The following is a 13135-nucleotide window of genomic DNA, read 5'->3' as shown; positions in this document are numbered from 1 at the left end:
GGGACAGACCTGACAGCAGCATGTGGTCTGCCATTAAAGTCATTACAGACTAAGGGCAGCAGCTCACAGATCAGCCCTGAAAGCACACTGCCTGATACCTTGAACCATTTCTTTGCATGCTTTAACATGCAGAATATCAGAGCAGATCCTCAAACCACCTCATCAAGTGAAGAACCAGCACTTGTCCTGCAGCAAAACCAGATGAGATCTGCTCTGAGGCGCATCAAGACCTCAAAAGCAGCAGGACTGGACGGGGTGTCAGGCCGCACACTGCAGTCATGTGCTGACCAGCTAACGGGAGTGTTCACCAACATCTTCAACCTCTCATTTGCAACAAGCTGTTGTCCCCACTTTTCTTAAATCCACCACTATCATCCCTGTACCAATGACTACTGCCCTGTTGCCCTGAACTCGGTAGTCATGGAGTGCTTTGATCATCCTGTCCCACAGCATCCCTGCAGATTTGGATAGATGCCAGTTTGCCTACCAGAGGAACAGCAGAGTATGCAGTCTCTGTTGCACTCCACTCAGCCCTGACCCACCTGGAATAACCAAATATATATGCTCGGATGCTCTTTATAGACTTCAGCTCCGCCTTCAATACAATAATCCCCTATAAACTGGTTCACAAACTCCAGGATCTTGGACTTACCACTTCACTCTGCACATTGATTATGGACTTTCTTACCTGTAGGCCACAGAACATCAGTATAGGAAGACATACATCCAACACCATCATGCTGAACACTGGGGTGTCACAGGGCTGTGTGCTCAGCCCAGCCCTGTTCACCCTCTTTACTCAGGATTGCACCACCACCCACTCTTCTAACACTATGGTGAAGTTTGCTGATGACACCACCATAGTTGGACTTATTAGTGACAATGAGGAGGCTCTCTACAGAGAGGAGGTACAGCCTCTGACCCAGTGGTGTTCAGAGAACAACCTGCTTCTGAACACCACCAAAACCAAGGAGGTCATTGTGGATTTCACGAGGACCAGGAAGACCACCCCCCGACCACTTCACATAAACGGTGAGATGGTGGAGGTGGTGGACAACATCAAATTCCTGGGAGTACACATCACCAAGGACCTCTGTTGGTCAGTCAACACCTCCCACCTGCACAGTGCTCCTTCTACAAGAACACTGTGCAGAGCATCCTCTGTCAGGGCATGACTGTATGGTATGCCAGCTGCACAGCAGAAAAAGAAAAGACTTGGGTCGAGTTGTGAGGACAGCCCAGAGGATTGTTGGAGCTGAACTTCCTGTGCTGGATGCTGTGTATGCTGGACGCCTGCGGAGGAGAACCACCAGGATCTCCACTGACCAAACACATCACGGACACCATCTGTTTGCCCCACTCCCATCAGGGAAGCGATTACGCAACATAAAAACCCGGACTAGCAAATTGAGGAACAGCTTTTTCCCCAGAGCTGTAACCTCCAAAGGGGAAAGGGGAGAGACAGCACAGTCAGACAAACTATAAGCTGGCTGTCATTTTCGGTAATTTATCCAGCATCTGCTAACCATCCAGCAGGTGGTAGACAACAATTCCACAGGATATTATATAAGCAAAACAAAGCTGCTCTTTCAACTGATTAATTTGATCCATCAAAGTTCACCAGATGTAATAGATTTTGTCCTCCTTATCTATTGTTTTAATTTGGTGAGTAGCAAGATAATTTTTTAAGTGATTGTAAGCTGACGTGGATGCACTAACTTTTATGTGTGTAGTTGTTTGTAGTTGCGGCAATCACAGCCATGCACTGTGCATGAGGTGATTGCCGCTCTTATTTTTTCCCTGCTCAGTAACTTTTCTTTTGTTTGTGATTCACTGAGACCACCAAAGTCCACCAAAGACCACTGAGTCCACCTCTTGAATGATTCTCAGGTTTGCATTCGGTGTAATTGCACTTCTTCCGACTCATGCATGTGCTTCCACTTCTACCATGACTGACATTTAGAAAGGTGTGAACACAATTCTGGTGAAAACCAAGCATATGACCATTTACACACTGAAAAAAGAACCAACTTAAAAAGTTGTTTCAATTGGTAATATGTAAATTAATTATGTTGTTTTAACTTAAGTTAACAAGTTAGATCAACTTTAACTTAAGTTCAAACAACGTGATTCATTTACATGTTACCAATTGAAACTATTCATTTACGTTGGTTCAACTATTCTCTTTTTTTCAGTACACCTTTGTGCAATGTGCATGCACACAATTTCTACACAGTTTTATAAATAAGGAATGATGGCTTGCTGAAAAAAAGTTTCATACGGCCCCTTTCAGTAAAGGTAAAATAGCAGACAGAAAATATTTGTGTCTATTGAAACATTAATCTATGAAGACTAAAAAAACAATTTCTGTGTGCCTCTTTATCAGCAGCTCTAATGCTTTAAACCCTGGGGTAAACTCCAAGGAGCTATAGTGTTCAACACATTCAGCTGTTTGAGAATTTACAGCTACGAATTGGCTGATCAGCAGTGTTGCTCTAGCAATTAAGCTCTAAGACTTTTATTTTCCCAAAGAGAATGTTCCACTGTACTTTAGAATGCTTTGAAAATACTTTGTATAACAGTCAATACCAGATTAACCTGATAGGGGGGCTATATGTTTCTTTGGTGACCACTGCTGACTGATACCACATTATTGTGGAACTACTTGCACTGCATTGTGAAATGTGAGGTTGTTAAGACAAAAGGAGTGTTTTCATGACTGATTTAATTAGTGCTTCCCCTCAATACAATTATTTGGTTAACTGAATAAAGTGGATTGATGAATTCAACAAACACTAATTCCCTACTCAAATAATCAATGTTTAGATTTTCATCAGTGAATATAATAAGATGAATTAACAAACTTTCAAGATACTTTCAAGTGTGTGTGTGTGTGTGTGTGTGTGTGTGTGTGTGGTGGTGGTGGGGGTGGGGGTGACAGGACAAAATCCCAACGGACAAAATCCCAGCGGACAAAATCCCAACCCCTTATTACAAAAGTGGACAAAATCCCAGTCTCATTCCAAAGTCTCATTTCACTTGTTAAGAGGTTTCAGCTTTTTCAAAGTATTGAGTATTGTGCTGAGGTGACACCATCTCACTTGTTAAGAGGTTTCAGCTTTTTCAAAGTATTGTGTTAAACTGGCACCATAGTTAAATAAAATATTTTGAATGTATATATGTGTTATTATTTTATATTTGTACATATATATTTTATATTTATATTTATTCATGAGGCTGGGATTTTGTCCACTTTTGTAATAAGGGGTTGGGATTTTGTCCGCTGGGATTTTGTCCGCTGGGATTTTGTCATGGAACCGGTGGGGGGTAGATTTTCTGGTTCTGCAGAAAAAGCAACAAATTACAAGAGCTTGACGAAGTACGGGCCATCAGCAATACTAGGTACATTTTACTATACATTATTTAGGAAGAATTTAAATAAATAACAGTTGATAAATGATCTCAAGACAAATATGAAGGGTAGAATAATTAAGATTGTGGCATATACTCCAACAACCACAGAATGCTTTGGGTCATCTCTGTTTTATTTGTTTCCTTGAAGAGAAGAAAGGCAAAACTAGATATAATCAAAGTATCAATGAAATACATTACATTTTATTTTATTATTATATTTACATTATTTCATGTTTCATTTTGAATTAGAGGAAGAATAACACATATATCAAAATGCTGTATTAAAATACTATTGATGCATTTAATAAATATAAATTATTTCTGATATTTAAAATAACAACAGCAGCAGCAGCAGCAATGACGATAACAAGCAGATGATGATGATGATGATGATGATGATGAATATTTACTTCCCCGGGCGCCTAATGGCGACTTCTGCTCCTAACTGGCAATTAGGATGGGTTAAATGCAGTAGACACATTTCCTTTGTGCATATGACAATAAAATTATTTTGAATCCTTTGAATCCTTGAATAATAGTATTTATTTAAATATTTGCATTAATTAAAAAAACACCATAAGAGGTTAATGCTATGTAATTTATTTCTCTATTTTATCCATTCAAGTGTGGCGTCCTTTAAGGTTGCCATGACAACCTGACATACACAAACATAGTTTAAAGAAAGGTGATAACATCAATTTAATTGATTTAAAACTGCATATTTCGTTAACTTGCTTCAGATAGTCATCTTGTTAAAATAAGGATACTTGATAAAAACAAATCTTTTTATGTCATTTGCGTAAAGGAGGATTACTGAAGATTTGAAACGTTTTGAACCATCGTGTCATTAACTGGTTCAACACTCGAGGGTTTCTTCAGAGCTCTTGGAGGCCATCTGCTGGACAACCTGTGGTAGTGCAGTGATATTACATGCACGTCACATCAATTGCATAATTTTTATGCATTTTCAGCGCTTTTAAATGAACATCATGTCAGTTCTAAAAGAGTTACAGCAACAACTTCACAAACTAATCAGCCAAATATTTGAAACGTAGAGTCATTCATGTGGTTTTAACACAACGCGTACACGTTTCGGCACAGTGCTTCATGAAGAACCAGCTCGTGAGTGGAGTTCGACACAAGCTTTGGGTTGTCCGTTTCTGACGTAACAGGACTGAAGTTACAAGGCTGGTTTTCTGTGGTTAATGTTATTTAAGTTCATTCCGCTGAAATAACTGTCTTTTGCACGTGGCTGTACGCCCGCTGCTGTTGTTTTAGACATTATGGAAGAACTACAGAAGATTAAAATGCAATTTAATCCGCCTGAGAACCGTCACAGACCCGCATCAAGAAAATCCCAGGTGAGGCGACGTGTTTTGGATCAGTCAATTTCCATGGCGACTCCTGACTGTACGTTTTGCCTTTTTTTTCCATAAAAATGTAAAATATACCATCTTGATTTAAGTCGCCCTGAGTTCATAATGTATCACACTTAGGTAAAGTTAGAAAGATATTCACAGATTCGAAGTTCACGGCTTAGTGGATCTTAAGAGAAACGTTGTAGAAAGTTTCTACAACAAAATTACTTTTTCCCAAAGTGAGTGTTGTAGTATAATCTGCAGGACACCACTGTTGTCTGCAGTAAATTTTGTGTCACTACACCTTATGACATTGATGCTATTGAAAATTTAAACAATGAAAAATTCTCCAATTTTTTTAAAATGACTTTTTCCAAAGCGAGTTCTGTAGTATAATCTACAGCACACAGCTCTTGCAGTGAATCTGGTGACACCACATCTTGTGACTTTGATGCTATTGAAAATTTAAAAAATAAAAAATTCTGCAAAGTTTTTCATAATGGCATTTTCCCAAATATCTTTCTAAATTTACTGAAGTATATATCACAGTATGTCTTGTCACAGCCGAACGCAGGTCCATAAACATTGGGAATGACACGCACACAGGTTTTCGCCTGTAATTGTACATTGTCAGACTTCATGGTTGATTTGTGATAAGTTAAATTAATTGATTACACATTTGACGTATCAAACTGAATAATTCAAACTATTTCGCAATCATTCATAACTCTTTTGAAATATTTACTGCAATTTAAACAAATACCCCAATCATTTCATCATAGAATCTCATCCGCTTGACGCTACATAGTCCGTAGATAAGCACCGGTACATATATGTGTGTATGTGCGTATATTATACAAATAATGGATGGTAAGGAGTCCAACATAGAGAAATATTGGATGAAGAAAAGTTATATTGGACAAGGCCTCGTCCAATATAACTTTTCTTCATCCAATATTTCTCTATGTTGAACGACTTGCCATCCATCAGTTGTTATGTTCTCCACCCCCCTACCAAATTAAGCAAACAACAAAGAGTCAAGTAAATTAGATCAATTTATTTTGTTGTGAACAGCATATGATTGATTCTGATGCGATGAATGCTTCTAAAACGTCAGTAGCGTGCTTGTTTACTTTCTTAGTGTTTTTGGCATCCTTGGAGTTCAATATTGCCACCAGTTCCTCCTTTGTGAACTCAGCAAACCTTGCTGGCGGACGATTTTCTGCTGTTGTTGACATGTTTGTTGCCATTTTTTCAACCAGCGTCTGTCATCTAGTTCCTGACCTTCATGTGCCGCGCTCTGATTGGCTAGCTGTTGGCAGTAAGCTCTAACGCTATTGGCCAATATAACTTTTGGTCCTAGCCTTTTTGGATCCTTTTGGATTCAACATAACTTTCTGGCGCCAAGCATGCCAAAATACAGGTAAATGATGGACAGAAAGGCTAATCTGTGATTGGCTATTGCAATCTGAGTGGAGAACATATATATATATATATATATATATATATATATGAGGTCTGTTAGAAAAGTATCTGACCTTTAAAAAACCTGATGGATTTGAATCACGTGTGCTTGCATGAGCCAACCTTGAACCTTCGTGCGCATGCGTGAATTTTTTCATGCCTGTCGATTGCGTCATTTGCTTGTAAGCAGCCTTTGTGTGAGGATAGGTGTAGTCTCTCATTGGATTTTCTTTGCAAGGAAAATGGCGGAAGAACTGGAGCAGTGCGACTGCATCAGATTTTGCCAGAAACTGGGCGACAGCCAGGTGGAAACCATTCGGATTATTCAGACAGCTTTCAGTGACGATCGTATGGGCATCACACAGATTAAGGAGCGGCACAATCAGTTTAAAGACGTCCGCACAATGGTGGAGAGCGAGCCGCACAGCGGTGGAGAGTGAGCCGCGCTCCGGTCGGCCATCAACATGCTGAAATGACCAGATCATTTCCAAAGTGAACGCTGTGGTGATGTGGGACCGTCGTGTGACTATCCGATAAATTGTGGAAGAGATGGACATCAGCACTTTTTCAGCACATTCCACTGTGAAAGAAGATTTGGCCATGAAAAGAGTTGCAGCAAAATTCATGCCGATGGCTTCGGCATGAAGCTGCTAACGGCGCAAAAGCGCCACCGTGTTGAAGCCTCACAGGACATGCTGTGACATGCCCAGCTCTTCCACAATTTCTGGGATAGTCACACGACTGAAAAGCCACCGAAAGCCATCTGAATCTTCCGAATGGTGCAAGAGGTGGGCATAATTTTTCGGAGTCCAGCATGTCCTGTGAGAATTCAACACGGTGGCGCTTTTGCTCTGTCAGCGGCTTCGTGCCGAAGTCATCGGCATGAATTTCGCTGCAACTCTTTTCATCCAACTCTTTTCAACTCTTTTCAAGTCTTTTTCTTCTTTTGTCCGGAGGACACAACGTCCATGATTTCCAAAAACAATTTGAAATGTGGACTCATCAGACCACAGCACACTTTTCCGCTTTGCGTCTGTCCATTTCAAATGAGCTCAGGCCCAGAGAAGACGGCGGTGTTTCTGGATGTTGTTGATGTATGGCTTTCACTTTGCATGATAGAGTTTTAACTTGCACTTGTAGATGTAGTGACAAACTGTGTTAACTGACAGTGGTTTTCTGAAGTGTTCCTGAGCCCACGCGATAAGATCCTTTACACAATGTTGTTGGTTTTCAATGTAGTGCCACCTGAGGGATCGAAGGTCACAGGCATTCAGTGTTGTTTTTTGGCCTTGCCGCTTAAGTGTAGAAAGTTCTCAAGATTCTCTGAATCTTCTGATTATATTATGGACTGTAGGTGATGGAATCCCTAAATTCCTTGCAAATGAACCTTGTGAAATATTGTTCTTAAACTGGACTATTTTTTCAGGCAGTTGTTCACAAAGTGGGGATCCTTGCCCCATCTTTGCTTGTGGAATGACTGAGCCTTTTGAGGATGCTCCTTTTATACCCAATCATGACACTCACCTCTTTCAAATTAGGTGTTTTTTGAGAATTCATCAACTTTCTCAGTCTTTTGTTGGCCCGTCCCAACTTTTTTGAAATGTGTTGCAGGCATCCATTTCAAAATGAGCAAATATTTGCTCAAAAACAACAACGTCTATCAGTTTGAACATTAAATATCTTGTCTTTGTGGTGTATTCAGTTGAATATAGGTTGAAGAGAATTTTCAAATCATTGTATTCTGTTTTTATTTGCATTTTACACAACGTCCCAACTTCATTGGAATTGGGGTTGTATTTAAATAATTTATTTTGTTAATTTTTATTATTTTTTTATTTGGTTAATAATTACTCACACCTCGGCAAAGCACCTTTTGCAGTTGCACTCAAATCTTGTTGCAATGTAAATTACAATGACAATAAAGGCGATTCTGATTCTAATGGCTGTTAAGCATAGCAATGACAGTCTTACATTTGTATTAAATGTTAAGCATACAACAACATTATTCAGCTGCCTCCTCTTCCTCATACAACAGGACATCTCTCATGTATTAGCAAACACTTTCAAGGACATTTACACAAGAGACATCATCGGGAAAGACACTGTGTCCAACCTAATCAAGACAAGAACTGGACAAGACAGTTATCACGACAGATATGTCCAAGAGCTTCAGCAGGTAATTATTACAATGGTGTCCTGTGTGTTTCACAGTGATAATAATAACAACAATGTTCTTGTTATATCAATCACAAAGGCTTATTCAGAATACAGCCAGCAAATGAAAGAGGCAGACATGCTGGAGAATCATATAATTAAAGCCAGAGCCCAGGCTGCTGCAAGAGAACGAGAAGAATATGAACGAATAAAAGAGTACACGGGAGGTATTCATGATCTCGGCGGCCTTTATACAAGTGAGATGCAAGCTCAAAAAGATGAGTTCATTGAAGTACACATTGTACATAAAACATTATTTTGATCAGTCACCTGTAAAATGTCTATTTTCAGTCCGATCGGCCTTACCTCAGTTTTTAGACAATGATCTTCTGAAAAGAAACAACTTGATTGGCCCAGATGATTACCTAAAGGAACAAAAGCCAGTTATGAAGCCACCACCAGTAGAAGGTACAGTATCTGGTCTTCATTGTTGTACCAGCATTGTATTCAGGATTTATGAACAGCGCACTTTGACCAACTGTTTAACTGACCCTGTTCTTGGCAGCCAAACCGGATCCTACCAAACCCACAATCTCCTACAAAATGCATCTGTCCAGAGAGCCCCAAGATAATGATTATACACGGATTCCAAAAGTCACAAGAAGTGAATCTGATTTAAGCCTGACGACAGACTGCAGCTCAGAAACCCCAAAAAATGTGAAAACCCCCCACGAGGTAAGAAGTGCCTTTGCAGCTCCTACTGCCCCTAAAATAAATTATGCAGCTTTTATTATTAGCAGTAAAGTTAATAATAATAATAACTTTACTGATTATTGTTGTTGTTGTTATTATTATTATTAATGTCACCTGTAATAATAATTACAAGTGATACTTATTACCTGTAATAATAACTACCTGTAATAATAATTCATAACCTACCTTTTTGAAGATTTTTTTTTTTAATTCTTGGTTTATTCTTCTTCATTTATCTATTTTTATCCATCTGTGTTTGTTGTTTATATTATTTTGAAATTTGTATTTTGTTTTCTAAATGTAATTTATCAGGCTTTTTAGTTGAGCACTGCATATACTCAGCATAAATGTAAATGTATCACTTTTGTTTTTGCTCTTATTTTTTTTTTTTCATGAGTTGAAGTAAAAGGTCAAAACTCAGTACATGCAAAAAGTTTATTTTTCCTCAAATTTTGTTTTCAAAATAGTTAAAATCCACATTAAGTGAGCACTTCACCTTTGCCAGGATAATCCATCCACCTGGCAGATGCTGCATATGAAGATGCTGAATACATAGCATGATTATTGCATAAGTGTCAGCACAGTATACTTAGAGGTAAAAGCCCTGACGGGGCGAACACCCCTGTTGTTATTGTACAGAAGTATCTGGAGGTCAGAAACTGCAAGGGTTACAAAAGCCAAAGTTAACCAAGTAGGTACAAAATCACCACTGCTACTCATATTTAAAAAAATGACCACCATCGACCTCATGGTGGCACTATAATAACGACTTTTACATTTTTTGGCTAATAACTTCTGAACCGTGAGTTGTACAACCAAACTTTTTTTTGTTGGATTTCTTAGGTACTTCTGCATGTATCTGGATAAGCCATGTCCATTTGCACATGGATAGTTTTTCTGCCATTTTTAATTCTTTGCTAATCTGTTTTTTCGCTACTTCTCCCACTTGTTTAATCTGCCTAAAATTTGGCACATATCATGTTTGGTCTGAGCTGCATAACAGTTGGTGGATGGATTTTTTTTGTCTTTTTGTTTTGCTGCTACTGGCTGCCAAATGTGAGTGGGCGTGGCCTAATTAACTAAATTAGGTTTAGTTCATGAAGGAATTACTCTTGACGTCAAACCTGGGGGATTACGATCAGTATGGCCTTCTTCAAAAGTTGATAACTGACTTGATGGAGGTGTGACAACCACCGCAATAGACTTTTGGTCTGCTTGCCACTTGTGGCTATATTTTTGCTGTTGTTATTGACAAACATAGAATCTAAAATGCACCAGGTTACTTATGCAACCAGTCATTTTGCCTTTTATATTATAAAAGGCTATATATATATATATATATATATACAGTAGTGAGCATATTTCTTATTGTTACATGGGAAATAAGGTACCAGTAGATTCAGTAGATTCTCACAAATCCAACAAGACCAAGCATTCATGATATGCACACTCTTAAGGCTATGAAATTGGGCTGTTAGTAAAAAAAAAGTAGAAAAGGGGGTGTTCACAATAATAGTAGCGTCTGCTGTTGATGCTACAAACTCAAAACTATTATGTTCAAACTGCTTTTTTAGCAATCCAGTGAATCACTAAACTAGTATTTAGTTGTATAACCACAGTTTTTCATGATTTCTTCACATCTGCGAGGCATGGAGTCAACCAACTTGTGACACCTTTCAGTTGTTATTCCACTCCAAGATTCTTTAACAACATTCCACAATTCATTCACATTTCTTGGTTTTGCTTCAGAAACAGCTTTTTTGATGTCACCCCACAAGTTCTCAATTGGATTTAGGTCCGGGGATTGGGCAGGCCACTCCAAAACATTAATTTTGTTGGTTTGGAACCAAGATTTTGCTCGTTTACTAGTGTGCTTGGGGTCATTGTCTTGTTGAAACACCCATTTCAAGGGCATGTCCTCTTCAGCATAAGGCAACATGACCTCTTCAGGTATTTTGACATATCCAAACTGATCCATGATACCTGGTATGCGATATAGGCCCAACACCATAGTAGGAGAAACATGCCCATATCATGATGCTTGCACCACCATGCTTCACTGTCTTCACTGTGAACTGTGGCTTGAATTCAGAGTTTGGGGAGTCGTCTCACAAACTGTCTGCAGCCCTTGGACCAAAAAGAACAGTTTTACTCTCATCAGCCCACAAAATATTCCTCCATTTCTCTTTAGGCCAGTTGATGTGTTCTTTGGCAAATGTAACCTCTTCTAACCTGGCAAAAATTATGGAATCACCGGCCTCGGAGGATGTTCATTCAGTTGTTTAATTTTGTAGGAAAAAAAGCAGATCACAGACATGACAAAACTAAAGTCATTTCAAATGGCAACTTTCTGGCTTTAAGAAACACTATAAGAAATCAGGAAAAGAATTGTGGCAGTCAGTAACGGTTACCTTTTAGACCAAGGAGAGGGAAAAAAATATGGAATCACTCAATTCTGAGGAATAAATTATGGAATCATGAAAAACAAAAGCACGCTCTAACACATCACTAGTATTTTGTTGCACCACCTCTGGCTTTTATAACAGCTTGCAGTCTCTGAGGCATGGACTTAATGAGTGACAAATAGTACTCTTCATCAATCTGGCTTCAACTTTCTCTGATTGCTGTTGCCAGATCAGCTTTGCAGGTTGGAGCCTTGTCATGGACCATTTTCTTCAACTTCCACCAAAGATTTTCAATTGGATTAAGATCCGGACTATTTGCAGGCCATGACATTGACCCTATGTGTCTTTTTGCAAGGAATGTTTTCACAGTTTTTGCTCTATGGCAAGATGCATTATCATCTTGAAAAATGATTTCATCATCCCCAAACATCCTTTCAGTTGATGGGATAAGAAAAGTGTCCAAAATGTCAATGTAAACTTGTGCATTTATTGATGATGTAATCACAGCCATCTCCCCAGTGCCTTTACCTGACATGCAGCCCCATATCATCAATGACTGTGGAAATTTACATGTTCTCTTCAGGCAGTCATCTTTATAAATCTCATTGGAACGGCACCAAACAAAAGTTCCAGCATCGTCACCTTGCCCAATGCAGATTCGAGATTCATCACTGAATATGACTTTCATCCACAGTCCACGATTGCTTTTCCTTAGCCCATTGTAACCTTGTTTTTTTTTTTTTTTCTGTTTAGGTGTTAATGATGGCTTTCGTTTAGCTTTTCTGTATGTAAATCCCATTTCCTTTAGGCGGTTTCTTACAGTTCGGTCACAGACATTGACTCCAGTTTCCTCCCATTCGTTCCTCATTTGTTTTGTTGTGCATTTTCGATTTTTGAGACATATTGCTTTAAGTTTTCTGTCTTGACGCTTTGATGTCTTCCTTGGTCTACCAGTATGTTTGCCTTTAACAACCTTCCCATGTTGTTTGTATTTGGTCCAGAGTTTAGACACAGCTGACTGTGAACAACCAACATCTTTTGCAACATTGCGTGATGATTTACCCTCTTTTAAGAGTTTGATAATCCTCTCTTTTGTTTCAATTGACATCTCTCGTGTTTGAGCCATGATTCATGTCAGTCCACTTGGTGCAACAGCTCTCCAAGGTGTGATCACTCCTTTTTAGATGCAGACTAATGAGCAGATCTGATTTGATGCAGGTGTTAGTTTTGGGGATGAAAATTTACAGGGTGATTCCATAATTTATTCCTCAGAATTGACTGAGTCCATATTTTTTTCCCTCTGCTTGGTCTAAAAAAGTAACCGTTACTGACTGCCACAATTTTTTTTCCTGATTTCTTATAGTGTTTCTTAAAGCCAGAAAGTTGCCATTTGAAATGACTTTAGTTTTGTGTCATGTCTGTGATCTGCTTTTTTTCTACAAAATTAAACAACTGAATGAACATCCTCCGAGGCCGGTGATTCGATCATTTTTGCCAGGGGTTGTATTTGCCTTTTATATCATTTAGGTTGTAGAGATTTGTTTTGAGTTTGAGATTAAGGAAGACAATTTTAGAAATTTTTATATT

At 38.8% G+C, this 13135-nt stretch overlaps 1 protein-coding gene across 1 annotated transcript in view; it reads left to right on the top strand.

Moving 5' to 3' along the window:
* Positions 1 to 4572: 4572 nt before the first annotated feature.
* Positions 4573 to 13135, top strand: part of dlec1 (DLEC1 cilia and flagella associated protein) — a 79008-nt gene continuing 70445 nt past the window's right edge. The window contains exons 1-5 of the mRNA XM_034168929.1: positions 4573 to 4775; positions 8272 to 8412; positions 8491 to 8647; positions 8742 to 8858; positions 8956 to 9125. Coding sequence (XP_034024820.1) covers positions 4698 to 4775; positions 8272 to 8412; positions 8491 to 8647; positions 8742 to 8858; positions 8956 to 9125 — 663 coding nt within the window. The 5' untranslated portion in view covers positions 4573 to 4697. The remainder of the gene's footprint in view (positions 4776 to 8271; positions 8413 to 8490; positions 8648 to 8741; positions 8859 to 8955; positions 9126 to 13135) is intronic.

This window comes from Thalassophryne amazonica, chromosome 1 (genome assembly GCF_902500255.1).
Source record: "Thalassophryne amazonica chromosome 1, fThaAma1.1, whole genome shotgun sequence".
Classification (NCBI taxonomy): domain Eukaryota; kingdom Metazoa; phylum Chordata; class Actinopteri; order Batrachoidiformes; family Batrachoididae; genus Thalassophryne; species Thalassophryne amazonica.
Note: the sequence above shows the minus strand (reverse complement) of the source record. Positions and strands in the feature narration are given on the sequence as shown.